This window comes from Choloepus didactylus, chromosome 15 (genome assembly GCF_015220235.1).
Source record: "Choloepus didactylus isolate mChoDid1 chromosome 15, mChoDid1.pri, whole genome shotgun sequence".
Taxonomy (NCBI): domain Eukaryota; kingdom Metazoa; phylum Chordata; class Mammalia; order Pilosa; family Megalonychidae; genus Choloepus; species Choloepus didactylus.
Window position 1 is genome coordinate 70,576,617 of NC_051321.1, and position 23,493 is coordinate 70,600,109.

General features: G+C 36.7%; 1 protein-coding gene across 2 annotated transcripts in view; it reads left to right on the forward strand.

The window, feature by feature from the left end:
* Window positions 1–129: 129 nt before the first annotated feature.
* ADK (adenosine kinase) overlaps window positions 130–23,493 on the forward strand; it is a 559,277-nt gene continuing 535,913 nt past the window's right edge. For both annotated transcript variants that reach the window (XM_037804922.1, XM_037804925.1), the window contains exon 1: window positions 130–211. In XM_037804922.1, the coding sequence (XP_037660850.1) occupies window positions 147–211 (65 nt within the window). In that variant the 5' untranslated portion in view covers window positions 130–146. The remainder of the gene's footprint in view (window positions 212–23,493) is intronic.

Sequence of the window (23,493 nt, forward strand, 5' to 3'; positions counted from 1 at the left end):
GGGCGGGTATTGGCTGTGGGGCAGACGGGTAAAGCCAATGGTTGTGGACAGGAGAGGAGCGGACTGGGCGGGGCCTGAAGAGGGCGGAGCCAGGGCGCCGAAGTGGGTGGGGCGCTCCGGACTGCAAGTGGGGTGGGCAGGAGAAGATGGCAGCGACCGTGGAGGAGCCGAAGCGCAAAAAGCTGAAGGTGGAGGCGCCGCGAGCGCTGAGGTGAGCGCTGCCTGATGCGGGGAGGAGGGTGACAGCGGCTGCCGCAGGCCAGGACCCACGTGGGGTTGCGCGGTCCGGGCACTGGGTGGTGTCCTGCTACCCGCGAGAGCCAGCGAGCCGGACCGGCAGCCCGGGAGGTGCCCACGTGGCCGCGACCCCTATCCCGGCCCCCTTTCAATTTGATTGGCCCTGTCGCCGCCTGCTCCTGAGCGGCTCAGGCTCCCGAACCTCTTGGCCAATCAGAGTGACCCGCCTGGGGCAGAGGCGGTGGCTGGCAGGTTGCAGGCGCCACGTGCTAGCCTGCCTCAACTGGGCCGGTGCGACCCAGGACAGGCCTGACCCGAGTCCAAACCAGCCACCTCCTCTTCCGCGAGAACTAGAGGGGGAGGAGGCCCTGAGCCTGCTCTACCCCGGGAAAAGCGACAACCATTAGCGAATTCTTGGGGATTTTTAGGAAAGTGTCGCCGAAGGGCTCCTTGACCTTGCTTTTCGCACCGGCACTGAAAGCCAGCAACTTTGAAGATCCTCTCCCAGGGACCCAGATCCCACTTCCGGGACATTGCGAGGCCAATATTTGGCTGAGTGGATAGGAAAGGTTGATTTTTCTTTTTTCTTTGCACTTTTTAACAGCAGTGGACACACTTCTGTCCCTGATACCTGCCTCATATGTGATTCGTATTGCAACTATTACTTAAAAAAAGTTGTTTATTAAAAATACTGGAACTCTAAAGTAAATTTTGTACTGTAGTTAGTAATATAATTATTATAACGTTCTTTCATCAATTGCAACAAATGTACCACATTAATGCAAGGTGTTAATAAATGGAGTGGTATGTGGAACTCTGTATTTTATGCATGATTTTTCTGTAAAACTATAACTTCTCTAATAAAAAATACAATGGTAAAAAAATACTCCTTCCTAATAAGTATAAAATGCAGCATGAAAATTACTTGATGATTTTGAAAAGCATATGGAAAGTCAGTGATTTTCTGCCTAAAACTAGACACAAATTGATTTAAAACTATTGGTGCACTCCTTATACAATTCAAATCCCATTTATTTCAACATCGTGGTTCTTCAACTCCGAAATAATGAGTCATTATAATTGAAGAAAAGGTCACTTAGGGACCTGGTGGTGTGGTTATGTTTTTTTAAGTGGCTAGTTACCAAATCCCTTTTAATTTATTCCTGCTACCCTCGAAGCTTTAGTGTGCCTATCTTAAACCTAGAAAATGCACTTTTTTTTTTTTTAACTTCTCAGGGTGTTCTAGTTTTAATATAAAGCATTCAAACTATGTAGACTAAAGCAAAGGCTTTTGAATCTGACCTACATGAGTTCCGTGCATGTACTTACCTGACTCTGCCCTTTATGAGGGTATTTCCTTCACAAAGCTTTCCTCACAAAATTGAAAGACAGATACTAGCTTTTTTCTACCATTACATTAAACATATAACCCTTAGGTTTTCCCTTAGTAAAATAATACTTTATATGTAATACTCAACCATTTCAAAGTGCTCTCCTATTTATCTCATTGTACAGCACTGTGATTAAGGAGGACAAGAATTCTCCCATTGTACAGATGAGGAAATTGAAGCCCAAATGAAACAACTGGTTAAGGAACTGAAATATGAAACCAGCACATTTGGGTGCAAGTTCATTGATGCTTTACTGTGCTTTCTTTATACAACCACCCAAGATATGCTTCTCTCTGCTTACGCATTCTTAAAAATAATGATAAATAATAACATTTAGTATTTAAATATGTATGTCTACACACCGTTTCAGCAGTTTACCTATTTTAACTCATTTACTCCCCACAACAACCCTGTAAGGTAATACTATAATTACCTCCATTTTATGGATAAGGAAACAGGCATAGAGAAATTAAGTAATTTGATCAAGGTCACTTTTCTAGATAGTGAGGGGGTTGGGATTTGAATCCGGGCAGTCTGGTTCCAAGTCTTGTCTTAATTACTGTGTTATATTTATTAACTTCAATTTACCAAAAAAACCCCAATGAACTGTTAACACAGTTTTTGTTTCTCTACTTTCTCTCCTGTTTTTTGTTAGTGTACGTAACTTTTTATATTGTTGCAATGTATGTGCTTATGATACATAATAATTCTTAGATGTATACAATGTAGTTTTTATGTCATTAGTGTATTTAAATTTGTGAACGTTCTTAGGCAACTAAAACTCATTTTATACAGTATCAACTTAGCACCTGTAGACAAGAGCTTAAATACTTTTGAGGATGAAGATAAAAGATTGTAGGCTGTTGAATACCGGGGCAAATCTCTCAATGTTGTGCCAAGACACAAAAATTGGCAGTTCGTGCTTCCATTATATTATATCAGTTTGGCTTTAAGTGTCACAGAACAATAATGCACTGAGTGGTTGGACTGTTTCAGCTGCGATGATTTTCTTAACAGGAATAACTACCAGTTTTGGTTAACTCTTTAAGGAGAATGGTTTATAAAGTTTAAGCATAATTTAATGGGTAGAATCAGTCAGTGGGGGAACAAATTTATGATATGTATTTTTAGATGTCAGGGGAAGGATATAGGCCCTATGGATATTTCAGTTAGTGCTTGGGCAGTGGTTTTCAACTAGGGAAGTTTTGCCCCAAGGGGACATTTGGCAAAGTCTGGAAACATTTTTGATTGTCATAACTTGGGTGGGCTGGGAGTGCTACTGGCACTTAGAGGGTAGAGTTTGGTGATGCTGCTAAACATTCCACAGTGCACAGGACAACTATCCATAACAAAAAGTCATCAGGTCAAAAATGTCAAGCGTTGAGGTTGAGAAAGTCTGTTCTAGGGAAAGCATCCCACTTGGCCAGCCTCCCTTGCTTAAATGACCATAATTTTTCTTGACTGAGTTGCCTTTCACAGAATAGCAGTTGTTAAAGTTGGAAAGAAGCAGACTCTAACATATTTTCAGCTGGGATTTGGAAAAGAAGGGAACATTAATTGAGTACTTATTATATCCCAGGCATTATACTAATGCTTTATATATGCTATTTCATTTGATTCTCCCAGTGCCTCTTAGGTGGGAGGAATTATTCTTGCATTACAGACGAAGTATTTGGGACTGAAAGAAATGGGAGGCATTGTTGGGAACTGCTCCCTAAATTTTGGACCTCTTAGTTTTCTTTTCTCTTCTTTGGAAATCTCATCCAAGTTCATTGCTTTAGCAGTCATCTCTAAGCGGATTCAGCTTCCTGCAGTGCTTGTTGAACAACTGCCAAGTCTGCTCTTTCAGTCATTCTTTCAAGTGCCTACTATTTTTGGACATGGTGCTAGAAATTGGGTACATATAGAGAAAGAGGTAAGACACAGGTACTGTCCTCTTGGTTTGAAATGAGTGGGGTTTGGGGAAATGATTTCAGAGCATCCTGAAGGATAACTAGGAGTTAGGTGTAGAGTAGGAGAAGTGTGCCTGTCTCTATAGGAAAGTTTGGAGCCAGAAATGGGAGAAGGCTGCCCTGTTGGGAAACTGCAGATGGTTTGATCTGATAGAAGCAGAGGGCAAAAGAGGTCCAGGCTTGGTACTGGATACTTTCATATGTGTGATCTTTCTTTCTGTATGTCTCTAAGCTCTTAGACCCTTATTTCAACTGCCTCCAGAATATCTCCTTCTGATACTTCAGAGTCATAGGTAATCAACCTAAATTCATCTTTTGTCCTAAACTTGTACGTTCTCCCATGGTTCCTGTATCTGTTAATTGGACCACTAACCTTCCTTTCTTCAAAGTTTGAAATGTAGATATTTGACTCATTTTTCATCCACATACAGTTATTAAAGTTGGTCTTTTCTTCATCAGCAGTGTTTCATAAATGTCTTTCCTTTTCTATTCCTGCCACCACAACTTAAGTGTAGACTTTATCTTTTGCTTAGATTTTGGCTTCCTAGCTAGTCTTCTATATGCATTCTCAAGTTCTGCTTAATCTTCTTCAGGCATATCTCTCCTTGTTCATCATAGCAAAGATATATATGTTTTTTTTTAAATGCAATTTCATTGAGATATAGTCATACACCATAGAAACCATCTGAAGTATACAATCACTGGCTCACAGTATCATCACTTAGTGTGTATATGGTCCCATGATCAATTTTAGAACATTTTCATTTCTCTAGAAAAGAAATAAAAATAAAAAAAGAAAACTCAAGTCTTCCCATACTCTTTATCCCCTCCAATTATTGACCCATAGTATTGGTGTGGTACATTTGTTACTGTTGATGAAAGAGTATTCAAATATTACTGTTAATTATAATCCATAGTTTGCAATAGGTGCATTTTTTCCCATATACCCTTCTATTATTAACTCATTTTAATAGTGTCATATATTTGCTCTAGTTCATGAAAGAACTTTTTTATATTTGTACAGTTAATCACAAACATTGTGTACCACAAGATTCACTATTATACATTCCCATATTTTAATGTCTAGCTTTCCTTCCTGTGACATATATGACTCTAAACTTCCCCTTTCTACCACATTCACACACCATTCAACACTGTTAATTATTCTCAAAATAATGTCATAGCAAATATGTTTAAGCTTTGAGGTGGTTGTTAGGATGGGTTGAATGCTAAGAGCTCATATCGTAACTCCCTCTGACGTGAGCAATTAAGGATTGTTCCTGGTCATGACTTTTTTTTCCCCCCAGAAGTATTTATTGAGTTCCTGGTATGTGTTAGACACTGCACTAGGTGCAGGGAATGGTCCCTCTTCTCATGGACCTTATAGTCTACTGAGAAAGTCAGACATTAATCAAATATTCACAGAGATTTAAAATTGCATTTGAGTGGAGTAAAAGATACCTTAAAGTAAAAAGCTGGGCCATGAACTGATGAAGGATTAGTATCCAGAATATATAAAGAATATCTACAAAAAATAAAAGATAATCCAGTAGAAGCACTGTCAAGTAAATCAACAATTTAAAAAAGAGAAAAAGCAAATAGCCAACAAACAAATAAAAGTATGCTCAATTTCACTTGTAAACAGGGAATTGCAAATTAAAACATTGAAATACCATCTCACACCCATAAGACTGGCAAAAATTTTAAAGTCTACATTACCAAATATTGTCTGGATACTCACATGGAAACTCCTATAAATTTCTATAGAAGTGTGAATTGGTACAACCACTTGGAAAACTGTTCAGCCATGTCTGATGTTCTAGTTAGCTAATGCTGCCAGAATGCACAACACCAGAGATGGATTGGCTTTTATAAAAGGGGGTTTATTTGGTTACACAGTTACAGTCTTAAGGCCATAAAGTGTCCAAGGTAACACATGAGCAAGTGGGTACCTTCACTGGATGATGGCCAGTGGTGTCCGGAAAACCTCTGTTAGCTGGGAAGGCACATGGCTGATGTATGCTCCAAAGTTCTGGGTTCAGAATGGATTTTTCCCAGGATGTTCCTCTCTAGGCTGCAGTTCCTCAAAAATGTCACTCTCAGTTGCTCTTGGGGCATGTGTCCTCTCTTAACTTCTCTGGAGCAAAAGTCTGCTTTCAACAGCCATCTTCAAACTGTCTCTAATCTGCAGCTACTCTCTCAGCTTCTGTGCATTCTTCAAATTGTTCCTCTTGGCTGTAGCGCCTCTTCAAAACATCACTCTCAGCTGCACTGAGTTCCTTCTGTTTGTCAGCTCATTTATGTGGCGCCAGTGATTTAATTTAGACCCACCCTGAATGGGTGGGGTAATACCTCCTTGGAAATTATCCAGTTAGAGTCATCACCCACAGTTGGGTGGGGTGCATTTCCATGCAAACAACCTAATCCAGATGTTCCAAATTAATCCCCACTAATATGTCTGCCCCACAAGATTGCATCCAAGAAAATGGCTTTTTCTGGGGGACATAATACATTCAAACCAGCACATCTAGTAGGGTTGCTGATTTGTATGATCATGACTTTTAATAATACTAAAAAGGAAGCAAACTGCACTTTTCCCATCAGCAAGTACTGAACTTTTCCCAAATTGTTATTGCCTAACCTTTTCACTTCCATGGACCTATTTTATTCTTTCCCTTCATCTCCTATGTCTTCTGTAAACCTAGAAAGGAATATCTGTATATTCCATAATCCTGTCTTCCAAAACACATATTTTCCCTTTGGAAAATTCTCTGGAAGATTACTTTATTTTTATAAACTGAGCTTGCTGTTCTGGGAGTGGTCTGTTGTCAGGATTAAAGGAGGAAAATATATTCAGAACCTTGGAAAACAAAAAGGATGATCATATGTCCCTAGTGTATTGCACAGTGCCTGGTCCTACTAAATTAATGTTTGTTGAATGAATTATTAGCACAGCATAGAGTGGGACTGATAACCTTCATTTTTTATTTTTTAAATTCTTTTTTAGAAGATAACTGTCAAGGACAATTGTATTTGTTGACCCATTCAGCGAAGACCTCTAAAGTGCAGTTAGTATGATTTTATTTTACATTTGTTACGGGGGCAAAAAGTTACACAAACAAATAGAATATTCACAGTTCTGTTCTTTTCATTGACAGTTCCTCATTGGTCGGTAGGACATTTCAAGACGGAAGACAATGGAAAGTGAAATAATCCTGCCTGCCCAACCTTTTATCCCAATCATTAGCAGATTGCCTGGCATATAGTAGGTGTTCAATAACTATCTAAAATCACAGCTGATAAGTGACAGCATCAGGTATCACTTCATACATGGATTCATTCCAGTAGCTGATTCTGCCCTGAGCTTCACACTCATGACTTCCTGGTTCATTATGCTGTCTGTGATCAAGAACTTTGCAGATCTGTCCACAAAATGTAATTTGCATCAGCAATTCTGCAGACATGAAAGTGTTTTGAGGCTAGAAGTTCAAAATTGAGCCATCAGCTTGATGATGTTTCTGTAATGGTCTGGAGTTGGCTGCCAGCTATCCTTTGGGGTTCCTTGGCTTTTACCCCTGCCTTGCATCATATGGTGATGTCCTCTTCTCTCTAGAACTTTTTAATACTAATGCAGCCTAAAACCATTTTGGCCCCTTTTGTATGGTCACAAATTTAATCCTTTAAGATTAAGGTTTTGGGCTATGAAGGAACAGAAGTCAAGAGTCTCCGAAGGGACTTTCTACAGATTCCTTTATAAGGTCCTTTTCTGGCATTATATACCAGTGTAGAGAGGGGGTGGTGGAGAGAATGCCCGAATGCGTGGTCCTGGGTATCCAGAGTAAACATAGAAGTGCTTGAAGCCCAGGGAAAGTGGGAAGGGCTCTAGGAAAAAGATGGGCATTGAAAACTACAGTTCTGATTTTAGGGTAGGTCTAGACTAAATAACACAAAATAAAGTATGAAGCTAATAGGTTTCTTTGTACCTGGAATATGTACCTTCCATCAGTTGAAATCTTGCCTATGTACAAAATGTTCACAGTTAAGTTGGGAAAAAGAGAGAAAGGGAGAATCAAAATTATAAACAGACTTCCAGTCAGGGTGGAGTTGTCAGGCTAGAACAGTAGTTACAAAGAGCATGGGCTCTGGAATCAGACATCTCATTTGGTTCTGGTTAGTCTTAGCTAGTAATCTGGGAAAGATTGCTTAATTGCCCTGTGCCTCTGTTTTCTCACCAATAAGATAGGCGTAAGGATAATATCTACCTCATAAGATTGTTGAGAGGATCTTATGAGAAAATAAATATAAAACTGGCTCATAGTAAGTCTTCAACAAATCTCAGTTATTATTATGATACTATTTATCCTGCTTTTGGCTCCCTATTCTGCTCCTAACACTGCAATTGCAAATTAAAAAAGAAAATGAAAAGATATAGATACATTGAAAAACAAGATAAACCTCTCCAGGGGCTAAAAATGGAAAAGAAACATGCAGTTAGGTTCTTTGGTTCAAGAGCTGATGGAAATAGTTCTGTGCAGGGGACCTGGAGACAGACACATTGGATGAAACTGGGAGCTGGGCTGGGGCTGGATGAAGGAAGCCTGAAAGCACCTGCTCCTGGCTGTCACTTCTAAATAGCTGTGGACTGGAATGGTGACACAGACAGTGCTGAGCTGCTAGATGGCTAAGGTTCACAAACTGTAATTTCTCCACTATGGCCTGTCACAAAAGCACCATGCTCAGAAGTCAGGGGTCTTGAAGAGAGGTACTTGCCTTAAAACCACTGGGAAAGGGAGAACCTGAGCCTGCAAACCCAAGAGGAAGACTAAGACTGAGAAACAAACACAAGCACAGGAGATATACTCACTTAAAATCTAATGGAAATATTAAAGCTGTTTCAAAATGACTTACAATATTTTGATGATCCTTAAAAGGATAAAAGAAGTAATGACATTTAAAAATAAGATGTTATGAATCAAAATTAGGTAGATATGAAATAGATAACTATGTAAAAGAAAAAAAATCATTGAAACTAAAACAAACAAAAAAAAATGTTGGCTAAACTCTAGATTAGACATATCCAAGGGAAAATTAGTGAATTGGAAGATACTAACTTACCCAGATGTAGCATAGGGCAATAAAGAGAAATTAAGAGACTTGAGTATAAATTGAGAGGCACAAATTTAACATCTAACTGGGAGTTGCAAAAAGAGGAAATAGTGTGAATGTGAAGAAGCAATGTTGGAAGAGATAATGACACAATTTTCCAGAATTTAAGAAAAACCAAAGTCCTCAAGTTGAAAGAGCCTTCCAGGCATCTAGTAAGATCAAAACAAAAACCACATTAAAACTTATGGAAATTTTGATTTTAATTATGTTAACACATATTTATTTACACACACATACATATACACACACATATATATATACACATATACACACACAGAGACTAAAAATTAGACACCCAAAATTTAATAGTAGTTGTCACTAGATGAAAGGACTGTTGGTTATTTTTATTTTCTTTATTCATTTTTGTATTTCCCAACTTTTCCATAATGAACATGTATATCAAGACTCTTGATTGTAAGTAGGAGAAACTGGATGTACACTGCATGCATATTTTGGCTAAGTACTGAGTGACTAAATGGCACCATTACAGAATGGACCTCTGGGATATGTCATAAATCTGGAACTTTAAAAAATATTATTCCAACTTTATTATAGATTGCAATATTTTAATCTGCATTCCTGGAATTCAAAAAGCTCTGTAAACTAGAAATTTTTAAAAAGTTTGGGGTTAATTTAGCAGCAAATCCAGGCTCTTTGTAGCATTTGTTTGTCCCACACAAATTTACATGTTTTGCTGTAGAAGTATTAGTCTGTTTGGTAATGGCATGTGAGGATTTATTCCTCACAAAGTGGTTTACAAAATACATAGTACATGTATTGTGTTATCTTCCTAAAATCCATAAAATTCTGGGTTCCATAAAATTCTGGATTCCAAAACATACCTGACCTCAAGCATTCAAGAAAGGGATTTTATTAAATAGTCAACATTTTAAAGTTTTAAAGTTTTTAGTTTTAAAGTTTGCTATTGTGTAGGAACAATACTTCCTCTTTAGGGTCAGTTGCTAGATTTTTTTCCTGTGGTCCCCATTCTACACTCCATTTCAAAGATCTTTTTCTCTAGTTCCACCAAAATAGGTACTATTGATGGGGATGTCCCTGAGTTATTAGGCTTTTCTTCCTGTCTAATAGTAACTGACTAAAGTAAAGACTTCTCTTTAGAGAAGTGGTCTCACAAAAAGTATTTTGAAAAAGATTCTTTCTGAATATTTTCCAGAGGAGACTTACTATCGTTGCCCTCATATGTTTTTATTCCAGTGTTTTTGTTTGTACTTGTTTGTACCGTGGCTTTATGCGATTTCATTAACAAGTTTGTTTATAGACTAAGATCTTTGTCATTAAAAAATTGCTCATAAACTTAAGATCCAGAAAGCAACTGGCTTTCGACATAAGAACATCTGAGTTTCCATTTGCATTTTTTCGTGCATGTGATTTCAGCCTCTTCTCTAGACTAGAATAAGAAGATATGTACAATTATCATTAATAATTCTTACCCTCTCAAGGCACATCAGTTTAGTTACTGTATTAACAGTTTCTTACTATTTTGTCAGCAAGCTACATTTAGTTACTAGCAATCCCTGCCGTTTTGCTATCTTACCTGCAAATACAGGATTACAGATATGAAAGTAACCTATGTGATCACAAGATAATTGATCACTAACAAAATTAGGGATTATCAGAAACCATATTGAAGTGGTCACTTGGCTGTTTGCCTTCCAGACGCTGAGACTGAATTTGGTGCATCCCTGGAGACTTAAATCTCTTGAATTTGAGCGACTCAATTGGCTCACATACCTGGGAAGTTCAGCCAAATATGACTCAATCTAGAAGTGTATCACTTGCCTCTATTGTCCTCTGGTTTAGGATTTATTCCTCACAAAATCTATTTCCAGGTATAAAGAAAAATGGCAGCCCTCAACCACAAGGCAAAATCTCATGAGTCCATATCTGTGTACCAGTTATCTGTTCTGCCTGCGTTACATACCTATCCCCCATCCTTGAATGAATTACTCTACCAGAGGTGGGGATTTTAGCCAGCTTTCAGTACATTCTCACTGTCTCCCTCCCCTGTGTGTGTGTGTGTATGTGTAAACACATGTGCAGAGAGAAAGAGAGTGTGCATGTGTGTGTAGGGAAGGTGTGGGTATGTATAGACAGGGTTAGTACATGTGGGGGCGTGGGTGGGTGTTGAGGAGAACATCATAATCATCAATTCCACCAGGACCGTGTTGAATGATGGAGATGGTGTCATTTCCCCCAGCAAAAGAAAAATCTATTATAGCATGTATAGAAAAGATTTATTAAAAAAATAAACAGATAATGCCATAAAACTTCATGCACAGGGTGCTGCAGCCACAGTGCTATCTTCTCTATAAAAGTTTCCTAATCACCCAGTCTGGAAATAGCTCCTTCTCTAGCAATTTGTACTTTATACTTAGCTTTGTAGCTATTGTATGTGCCCTTTTCATCTTGCTGACTGCTATTTGAAGTCAAGAAAATAGCTGGATAACTCTTAATGTTTTGCAACTGATTACTTCATTGCAACAGAAGGGGCTCTAAATTTTTGTTGAATTAATGAATTCTTAACTCTTAAATGAAAGCAAATTATTTTACTAAAGACGTTTTAAGGTTATGTTTATAGCACTCAGTGGTGCAAAATGGATTCATGTCATAGCTGTAAATTCTTATGTATTCATGAGCGTTGATAGTGAGAACATTTACCTGAAAACACTTCAGGGTCCTTGCACCTTTTGTTTTTCTTGTTATATGGAGCGAGATTGTGTGAGAAATAAATCCAAGACTGGGAGGATAGTAGAGGTAAGAAATGAACTCTTGGTAGCATAATTCTGCTGACTGGAGTGAATTCGACTATAATAATCATTTCTTGCATTCGTCCATGGGGAGAATTCCCTCAGAATAAATATATTTCTCCTATGTAAATGGTAAAATTTTATTAAGGTCCTGTGTTCAGGTTTTTAAAAATGTATAGTAAAATTGTTTATTTGGTGAATGAACGAATTTTCTGAAAGAGGGAATTTACAAAGGAGATCTTGGTGACCTGTCAGAACGATGAATCTCTTTCCTCTATGTTAGCAAGTCATTAATTAGCCTGGCAGTTTGCAGTGTAATTAGAACTCCAAAAGCATTGAATGTCAGCAGTGCTGTTCTCAGTTTTATAATTTACGTGTAACATTGTGTACTATGTAACCAATGGATAATATCACAGAATTGTCTTTTTAAGAACTTTGTCTCTGTTGATTTATCCAGGAGGGGTCACTTGAAAACAACAAAATAAAATAGTAAAGGAATCAATTTAAATATCTGAATTTTTCTCAAAATTCCTTAAGCTTAACATAGCAAAATCAACTGCGTTTTATTGAGTCCTAGAGCTGAAGTCTGTAAAAGCATCTATTTTTGAGTAAACAAATTGACTACAAGAAAATTAGCTGCTTTAAAAATAAAACGGTATCAAAAGTTGTCTTTGAAGTTAACCACATTAAAGATTTGAACATTTTCTTGTTTTATAGGCATGACTGAGGAAGTCCTTAGCTTCCTACTAAAATAGAGTTCTTCAGAAATTGTTTTTCCTAAACAGAGCTGAGACCTTAGTTATCGTTTTTAGTTTTGAGTTTTATTGAGGATTTAAGAGGTTAAGCAATAGAAGTGATATAGACTTACACTGCTGGTTGTGTCTGTTCTCACACATCAAGATGAGCTGATTATATTGCATTTTCCCATGGGATAGCATGTTAATGCACATTAAAGTATGCTGATAAAATTCCACTTTGTCTTGTTTGTTTTACTTAGCGCTTGCTCATCCAAATGTACAGAATCGGATTGTTTAGATTTGCAATATTACAACAAAACATGGTTACATTATTAAATTCAAGTACTAAATGTTTAGTATTAAAAATAGTTTTTTTAGTTAAAAAACTCAAAGGAAAAGATTTGTTTCTTTTTGGGGGGAGGAGTATAGGTTTTTCTGTACATGGTGCGTTCATCCTATCTTTGAACAACCTAAGGGTGTTCTGTAGAGAAATATATAAACTTTTACACTCACACACTCACAAATCCTTAGAATTGGGAGGGAATTTAAGTTATCTTTGCCTAACCTCCTACCAAATAGAGAAATCCCTTCTTTATTACTCCTTTACCCCTATTTGTACAGCACTCCTCCTCTAGATTCAGGACAAATAAGGAAAAAGTATGTTTTTTTCTTCTGATGGAAAAAAAAAAACACATCAGAGACCTTTGACCTCAGTTCTATGTGAAGCTTGAATAAACCACATTCCTGAGAAGACTTGCTAGTATCGGTAGATATCAAGCCCAATTCGGAGGTCTTTAACTGCTTTTTTTTTTTCTTTGGCCAAAATGTTGCATCTTTATGCTCATTAAACAGGTTAAAGCAGGCTCTCCCAGACTTTACCTTTGGGAAACTACTTTGGTTTCTCCAAAGACTGCTTGGGGATTGCTGGGGAATGCTTGTGGGCAGTGGGGGTAGGAGGAGGTCGGAGAAGATGGCTGAGCGCATGTCTCCCAGTTAGAGTGAGAAACGTTCTCCTCCGGGAGCTGGGATTTCCTGAAAGTTATGGTGTTAGGGTGGGAGAGTAGCAGCAGATCTCAGTCAGATGTGGCTTTTCTAATGGTTTGCAATTTCATGTGATTTTTTGAAAACTTTTAATATATTTAGACTCTTTAGATTGTTAGTACTTGACAAAGTACTTAAAAGTAGAATCTAATATTTGTCTTGTACAATTGAAGGAACTGAAGCCCAGAGAGGTTAATTGAAATTGGTAAGGTAACACAGCTAGTAAATATCTGAGGTGAGGTTTGATCCAAGTCTTGTAATTTCTCATTGTACTAGGCACTAGAACAAGAAATCAGTTTTCTTTGAAGTTTTTTTTTTCTAAGATAAGGATAACATATTTAGGAGGGACTATCAAGCACTGCCATTTAAATTTTCTTATTGATCCTCACAAGAAGGCCATTAGGTAGTCAGCACACTTATTTCTGTCTTCAGCTGAGGAAACAGAGACTCCAGTTGAGCCCTTAGTAGTAAGCTCACATTTCATGCTCAAAACCTCTACTCACATTTCTCGCTGTTTTTATTATGTCATTACACTATGAAGATAGAGATCAAGAAGTTGTCAAAGTGAATTCTGTATATGCTAGTAAAGCACATCTATTTAAAGAAATTTTGAGGCAGTGTGTTTTGTAACCTTTTGTACATTTTTGTCTTTTAAGTTTTCTTGTTCACTCATATGTTGCTCTCCCCCAAGAATAAATATGCTCTTGTGGGATGTACTTAAATGGTGTGCTTTGCAAATGGATTAACTCAGTGAACTTGAAATTTGAGCAAATTGTGTTTTCTAATTAAAACTTTTTGGAAAACCAATTTTGCTTATGTTTAAGAGTTAAATGTTTCAGTTAAAACAATTTTTAATAAGCTTTAATTTACTTTGGAGACTTTGCACTTTTCTCTAATATTAACAATTTGAATCTTACGCCTTTAGAATTATTGTAAGATAACCATTGCTATCACTATTTTAAAGATAAGAAAACCGAGATTCAGAGAGTTTAAGTAATGTGCCCATGGCCACACAGTTAGTAAGTGGCAGAAATAGGATTCAAATCTGAATCTGTCCTATTTTCATATTTTTTAGTAATTATCTGTAATTTTCAGGTATTGTATTAACAACAAGACTCTTATTTAGGAGTGATTTATGTGATTAAAAAATTTAAACAGATCCCTTGCTTCAAAAGGTATTCCTTTATAATGCATGAAACAATTACTAGTAATCTTTTAAAACTACTACTCTTTTAATTCTATTAATAATTTACAATCCTGTAAAAATGTTCTACTAGGTCTGAGTGGCAGTGATGAGAAATCTTTTTCATTAGAAGTGACCCACAGTCAAAATAAGCCTTGAAGGGCATACAGATTTTAAAAAGCAACCTTTTTTGAGAAATGAAATATTCACTTTGCAGAATAGCACAACACTGCATTAAACACAATTGATAATGTTTAAAAACCTCAATTTCATAATACTTGATATTATTTATATTGTACAGTTGAGGGAGTTGAAGCCCAGAGAGGTTGTGATATAGTTAGGTAACAACGGAAGTGGGAAAAGGAAGTATGGGGATAGGGGAATATAGATCTGTCAAGAAGTGGTAAAAAAAAGAGGAAAAGTCTCAATTCCTCTCAGTCATTTCTGATTTCTGCATGACCTCCAACCTTAGACATCTTGGCTTTTTAGCTTTTCACTCAGCTTGTGAGTATGTGAGTTTGTGAGAAACTTCTGGTTATGAACTGTAATACCCGTGGGTGTTGGCATGGTGCAAGGAAAAGAAATTTAGATTAGGAATCAGGACACCTGGATCCTATTAAGGTTTCTGTCTAGATTTCTGTACACACCTGTAAAATGAACAGTATCTCCTCAAATGTTTTTCAAATTTTAGATTGCACAATTTGATGGGTCACATGACTGGTATTTTATAAAACAGAACTAGAATACAAAATATCAGTGCTCCAAATGCAGTAAGGGTAAATGTAGTTTTGTGAAACATGTTTCAGATATTATATATATATAAACAAAGTAAATATATTTTTCATCCTGAGTTTGGTTTTCTATTCCAAAACTTGGTGTCTTAAAATAACATTTTTATTAGATTTCATAATTTTCTGGTTCAGGAATTCAGACAAGGCTTGGCTGGTTGATTCTTCTGCTCCATGTGGTGTTGGCTGGGAACTTTGGAGCTATTTAGCTGACAGCAGGTCTGGTCTGGAGCTCCAAGTTATCTTTACTCACATACCTGGTGCCTTGGTTGGATGGCTGGAAAGCTTGGCTCAGCTTGGCTCCTTTCCCTCGCCATGTGGCTTCTTCAGCCAGGATAGTCTGACTTCTTACACAGCAGCTCGTGCTCCCAGAGACCAAGGCAGGAGTTGTTGGTCCTTTTAAAGGCTAGCCCCAAATCTGTCATGGCATCACTTCCGCTGTTCATTATTGGTCAAGGAAGTCACAGGCTAGTACAGATTCAAGGGAAGGGGACAGACACCCTTGTTCTTTGGTGGGGGGAATAGCCAAGAAATCTTAGCCATTTTTAGTCTGCTACAGTTACGGTAAAATAATGTTGAAAAACATGACTAAATTATATCCAAGCTTTGAATTTTGTTATTGCTCTTTGAAAGATGATTACTTTTAATAGTTGTTTTCCCTCACATTGAGAAATGTGTTTCTTTTTGTTTTCGAAGTTCAGAGTAATTTAAGTATGTATCTTGTTTTGTATGGAATACTGCAAGTTTTATGTTTTGAAGAAATGACTCAAGGTTTAGAAATTTCTCTGGAGTCTTAGACACCTTTGCTTAGGAACACTACCTAAGAAGTCTAACTGGCATGCAAAAGAAGTAGCCTTCGTAAAATACCTGAAGATTGCATTTGGAACTAATTATCTCCTCTATTCATATATATTCAACCTGAGACTATGTGTTTGTTGAAAAATGTGAAAGAGAAAGCTGCCACCCATCCCATGCTTCAGTAAAGAAAGAAAAAACTGAATAAAACAAAACTTTTTAGAGATTAGTTCCATCATTTAGCAAACTAACAGGTAGAAATGATTATTTCTTTGGATGATTTTCATATAAAACTATGTATTTCAGATAAAACTACATATTCAGTTTGATACCACATTTACTTTCACACTTACATAGAAATGGTAGGCACTAAGTAGTTAGAAAGAAAAAAGATATACCCAAGGACTATATAGGTAAACGTTTTTTACAGTGGAACCTTTTGCGGACATTTGTAGTTTCAACTACTGAGTCTTGAAAGATCTTGATATGAAATACTTTGTAATTTTACTGAGGGCTAAATTTGATTTACAAAAGTGGCTAGGATGGGGCATTTGCTTAGTTTGAGAGTAAATTTAGTTATGTGCTACATATTGTATGCCCCTAAATTCTTGCATGGTGGTAAAAATATTTTTTTTGTCAATAATCATTTATGATTATGATAGAAATGAAATGGTGGTTGAAATTTTAGAAAATGAAGAGATCTAAGGAATGATTCTTGTTGATAATTGGGAGCTTCAACCGAATTAAAGATAAAAATGGCAGATTCATAGGCTGCTCAGATTTAATCTACAAATGAGGTATATGGCAATAAAAGAAGCAATTTCTGAAAATGTTTTATACAGTGTTTCAGATAATGCAAAAATTATTCATCAAAAGATCATTAAAGTGTGACTATCACTGCATCTTCAGGATGAAATCATAATGTCATATTCTGATACTTGGATGTTTGTAAAAGTCTCAGACTTATGTCAGAATATTTTAGGTTTACTGTAGTGAAAGCATACTGCAAGTGGTAATTAGCTCCAGTTCTGGAGTCAGACTACCAACATTTGGATTTCTGTTCTGTAATGTGTGACTTTGGGCAAGTTTTTTAACTTCTTTGAGCTTCAAATTTTTTTATCTGTAAAATGGTGATAATATATATCTTCTGATAGAACTGTTGTGAATTTCAAATGGGATAATGCTTGTAGGATATATAGCATGGTGTCTGGCACATATTAAGCACTCAATAAATTTTAGCTATTGTTCTACATATATACGTCTATATCTATATATCTATGTATCTATATGTATATATCCATGTCCATGTCTATATACCTATGGGCTGTTAGCAGACTGCTCAGGTAGAATTGTTTACCTCTTAAGGTGTCTGGATGAAACTGCATATGCAATTGGAGATATTTTAGTCTATCAGTAGAAAACAGTAGGCATTATAGAACAAGAAAGACTAGAAATAAAAATCTGTTTCCCAAGTCTCAGTCTCCACCCCTCTAGTCTTCTAAGCGTCTCCTCAGTCTTCCCTACTTATCTCAGTAAACAGCACCAGCCACCTAATTTTAGTGTAAAATCTAGAAGGCACTTTTAATTCCTTTCTTTTCCTTTGCCCCATACCCAGTCTGCAGCAAATCCTGTCAGTCTGTCTCCCAAATGTATCCTGGATCCATCTTCTCTCCATACCCACTGCTATCTTTGTGATTCATACCACTATTATCTGTCAACTTGGATTACTGTAGTAGGCTTCTAATTTGGTCTTGCTGCTTTCCTCCTCCCTTAGTCCATTCTCCATACTACAGACATGGTGATCTTTTAAAATGAAACTAGATCATGTCATTCCTCTGTTTAAAACTTAATTACAGTGGCTTCCTGTTGTTTTTATAACAAAATTGAAACTTAGGTTCATAAAGCCTGAGATGACCTGCTCCTTGCTCTGACCATATACCCGCCTTTGTCCTGCTCTCCTCTCCTTTTCACACTGGTCTCCCATTGTCATCTCAGGGTCTTTAGCTGTTCTGTCTGGTGTACTCCCCCCCCCCCACCTCTTCCTTGTCATTCAGTTCTCTGCTGATGGCCGCATTCCCTGACTGAATCTAAAGTAGCCTTTCTCTATGGTCACATCAGCTGATTTTCATTCTCTACAGGGCACATATGACCATTTGATGTCCTTGCTTGTTTATTTGCTTATTCATCTGTATCCCCTCGCTATTCTAGTAAGTTTTATAGGCGGCAGCACATATTCTTGATCATTGCTGAATTTCTAGTTTCTATGGCAGTAGAATAGATGCTCAGTAAATATTTGTTGAGGTCGTGAGTGAATGATTCTAGAAGTTTGTTTGTGAAAAAGTACCATAAACCAGATCTATGTGAAATGATAAAAATTAAGAAAAGTCTTTTATATATAAAATGTATTTAATATTATAGTGCTTTGGGAATGGTTGTCCTTTATTCTGTGATGTCCTCCCTAACTTTTTGAGTTAAAATGTCCTTTTATGAAATGATAGTGTTATTCAATTGTAATTTAGAAGTATATTTTTACTAGGCACCATAAGTTATTGGGAAGCACTCTTGGCCTGCACTTTTAGATCAGAAGTTTCAGAGATTTGTAGTTCTCTGAAAATAAAGCAGCACCATATGGGTGTGCCTGGGAGGGACTTTTGCTAAGAATTCTTACTAAATAAAGTTCAGTCAATCAAATGTTATTGTAATCTTCAAATTCTCCAGGGAAATAAATTATCAGGTTCCATTTAAAGGATGTACTCTGTTTGAACATGTAAATGCTAAAGTGAAACGACATAAGACTCTACAGATAATTAAAAAGAACTAAAAGTAAAAGACCTTTTATTATGTCTTTTGGCAGAAAGTTAATACATATAACAATGCTCCTTTGAATAACCTTATCCATAATGAAAACTCATAAAAATTGCATGAGTTTTATTCCATTAAAATTGACCAACTCAAAAAAAAACCCCAACAATTTGTGTCACGATACAAGTAGGCAGTCCTTTCTTTCAGTGTCTAAAAAGAACTGAAAAGGAAACTTAAATCTTCTAGAGTGTTCCTTTGCCAGATAAGTCCCCAAACCCAGAGGCAACAGCCTCTTCAAGAACATCAGATGTGTCCCTTTTCCCCATAATGTCAACACCCCTTTTCAAGTTAGGGTGGTCACTGCCTAGACACACCCAAAGATCAGGAAAGTGATTAAACTAGTGGAAGGGATAGCAACAGACAAGATAGAATTTAACAAAGGATTACGAATACTGAATCTTTATATAATTTTTTTTTTCTTGGTTGCTAGGGTATTAGAATAGCTAGAAGCAAAGAACTGAAATGGTGGAACTGTTAACACAAAAACATTCTTTGAAATTTGCTCTATAGCTACTTGTTAAATTGTGCTTTGAAAGTTATCACCTTTCTGTATATATGTTACATTTCACAATAAGGAAATAACTGAAACTATGGTACTGTTACCCATAACGTTCTTTGAAATTTGCCAACTGCTTGTTAAATCGCACTTTGAAAGTTATCACTTTTATGTATATACGTTATATTCCATAATAAAAAAAGAAAAAAAAAAAGAACTGAAAGCGACCTGGGATGTCACTCATGACAAATTCCCTTATATTCCAGATAAGGAAACTGATGATCAAAGAGATAATGACTTGTCAAAGGGGAAGAAGTTACTGGTAGGTCCAGGGTTAGAATTTCTATCTCCTCACTTTATACTATGTCACACTATTTATGTTAGGGAGACAAGTTTTAAGATGTTTCTCTTTTTGGAGTATGATATAGCTTGCTTTAAAAATATGGTATTTAAATGAGGGGGGATGTATTTTTAAGTAACATGCAGGGAAGAAATTTCACATTAATGTTATGACAGCTGGCCTATTAAAAGCTATGCAAACCTCTGAAAGTGGTATTTATACTTTTAATTTTTGTCAAGTTATGATTCAAAATTCTTAACCAAGAAAACACATTTTATTTTTGTTATTCTTGTTTTAAAGAATCTTTGAAAATGAAGAGATGAGAAATTTTTATAATAAGCCCAAATTCTCTAACAATAAGGGTGGTTTTGACGGTTGGGATTTAAAAAAAACAAGTTTAAAAAGGGGGCAGGCTCCCCCCTACGTGGGACCTGCCTCCCAGGGGTGTAAATCTCCCTGGCAACACAGGATATGACTCCCGGGGATGAATCTGGACCTGACATAGTGTAATTGAGAACATCTTCTTGATTGAAAGGGGGATATGAAATGAAATAACGTTTCACTGGCTCAGAGATTTCAAATGGAGCTGAGAGGTCACTCTGGTGGACATTCTTATGCCCTATATAGATAACCCTTTTTAGGTTTTAATGTATTGGAATAGCTAGAAATAAATACCTGAAACTATCAAACTGCAAAAAAAAAAAAAAAAAAAGGGGGGGGCAGGAATGGTTTGCATTTTAAAACCCATTTAAAAAGATAATTAAAATTTAATACTCACAATAAATAGTGAGAATTTTATAAACTAGATCAGTACTTACAAGAAAATAAAGTTCTCACATAATCCTACTTCCCAAAGATAACCAATAACAGTTTGGTATTTTCTTTTGCCCCATCTCCAGTCTGCCAGCAAATCCTGTCAGTCTACCTCCCAAATGTATCCTGGATCCTGTTTCATTTTTGTGTCTGTACCTGCTGGAATGAATGGTACCTGAATCCATTTTAAGCAAATAAACTTTTTGAAAGTTGTAGTGACTGATATGAATAACAAACATATTTAAAGTTTTGATTGTTGGATGCAAAGTGTTACCATTAAAAGTAAGTTTTCTTTATCTTTGAATGTGGTGTGACTTCAATTTGATTAAATATTTTAATATTGCAGACCCATATCTTCCCTTAATTACGTAGAATTTGGTATATTTGTTAAAAAATGAATTTCTAGCGTACCTGTTTGGGTATCAGATTAGTGTTTTTTTTTACTTTATTGTTAAAAGTCAATAGTAGAAAATGCTGAAGTATGTTAAGTATGAGCAAAAGCTCATTTTATCTTTCACAGGGCCAAGTTCATGTTAGCTTTCATATCATACTTCCCAGAGATATCATTTTAACTAGCCTAATGATAAAGTAATAACTATGCCATGTGCCAAGCAGTCTTTTAGACACTTTACTACAGATAATTACATTTTAATATTCACAATGCCCTGAAAAGCATGTATTATGTGAACAAAGGAACAGATAGGTTAAGAACCAGCTTAAGGTTACACAGCTAGTAGGGGTTCCAAACCAGATCTGTCCTCTTTCTATTACACCCTTGTTATTCAGCCTGGCTCAGAAACCAGAAGCAAATGACAAGACCTGGGAGTATAAAGAAATGCAAAATCTTGGTTGCTACTGAGATCTACTGAGTCAAATATGCACTTTAACCAGACCCCCCAAGTGATTTGCATGCATATTAAAGTTTGAGAAGCACTGCTTTATACCATACTGCCTCCCATATTAAAAGTGACTGAGTTTTTGAAATCATTTTTAAGGATCATTCCTTGTTTGATTTCAGTTCATGTGGATTATCTATTAACATTTTTCACAGTGGCAGGAGGGAAGCTTGTAATTAGTCTCTGTCTCAGCTGCTTCAAATCACTATCAGCTGCTGCTTTGATTCAGATCCGGTATTAATCTAGAGGAAGGACTGTCTAATTCTGCCTGCGGCCATTTGATCAAAGTCTTATCACACCAAATGTAGTTCAGTGTATTATCAGCTTTCTTCGTGGGCCAGACACATCAGATTTATAGTCCATGGTTTCACTTTGGGTAGGCATTTCCTAAATAAAAGAGAACAGTGCTGAAAGTAGCATTTTCTAAGGAAACGTGAAATCTTTCAGAATATTTGATGTTTTAGATGGTTAGCAAGGAACCACAGAGCTTTATCACTAGCTTCCCTACAAATTTCATTTTGTGGATGTAATTATCCTGTCAAAGGGGCATCAATTGGCAGGAAAAAAAACAAGGTTACCTTCTTAGACCCTAGAACAGCACTGACATTCAGAAGTATATATATAAGACATATATAATTTAAAATTTTCTGGTGCTACCTTAAGAAAAAGCAAAAAGAATCAGTTGAATTTAATTTTAGTAGTATATTTTATTTAACCCAATATATAAAAAATATTTCAACATATAATTAGTATAAAAAGTATTACTGAGCTATTTAATATTCTTTTTTTATGGTAAGTCTTGAAAAGTCCAGTGTGTATTTCACACATCATCTCAGTTTGGATACTAAGTTTTCAGGGGTTAAAGTGAAACAGTCCAGTCAAACAATACAATTGTCTTTAATGGAAAAATCTTATATTGCTTTACTTTTAAATTTTAAACTAATTTAAAAATTTAAAATTGAGTTCTTCATCACATTACCACATTTCAAGAGCTCAAAAGCCATTATGTGGCTAGTGGATCCCATGTTGATAGTGCAGCTCTAGGAGGAACTTTTGAAATGAGAATAAAATGTAAAGCATTTTAATAGTCTTAATATTAAATGCCTAGAAAAATGAGAGTGCTCATTATTTCTCATCAGCAGATGTTAAGAAATAATACATAATATCATAGCCTCCTGGGGTTGGGCTGTGTTTCTGATATAAACGAATTCAGACTTATGAAATTTATCACCGTCCTAAAACATCAGTGAATGCCAGTGGAGTTGTAGTCTGTTAATATCATGAATATTATTCTACGGGAAATACAAAAGTTAGAAACAAATTCTATTTACTTCATAAAGCATTCTCTGAGTATTCCACCCTTCCTCCCGTTGGAATTATTTTGCGTGTCTTATATTAGTGGTTCACAGCCTATTTCTTAACACTAAATTGTAAAGTTAGGGCTAGGGGTTAGGGTACTTCCCTCGGCCCCCCCCCCCCTTTATGTTATTAGATACTTGCCTTACAGCGCTGCATATCATTCAGGAAAGTGAGTTAATCTCACAATTATGTGGTAAACAGGTTAGTCTTAGTTGGGCTAATTATGTCCCCCAGGCACGCAGGCTCCTGGTTTTAAAACTTTTAAATATATATGCGAATCACCTGGGAATTTGCCGAGGCCTTGCCCTTCCAGGTTCTGATTAATTAAAGTGAGCCTCGCACACTTGCATGTTCAAAGTAGGCCGTTCTAGGTGTTTCTGATGTCCACGAACATTTGGGCATCATCGGGCTATTCAATTCTCTCTTAAAAGCAGCGATTCCTAATTTAGCATTTCTTGCTGCTGTTGCCACGCGTTCGATTTTCCTCAGGCTGAGGTTTCCCAGGTGATTGCTTTTCTTCTGCAGGTAGAGGTTGCACGCTGTTAAGTTCCTAGGTTTTCTGCCCAGCGTCCTTGTTCCATGTGCTGTTCAAGCGACCTGAGCTTTCCATAATAGAATGTGACCATGTGACTGATAAACCCCTCGCCCGTAGGAGCGGCCATTTTTGAG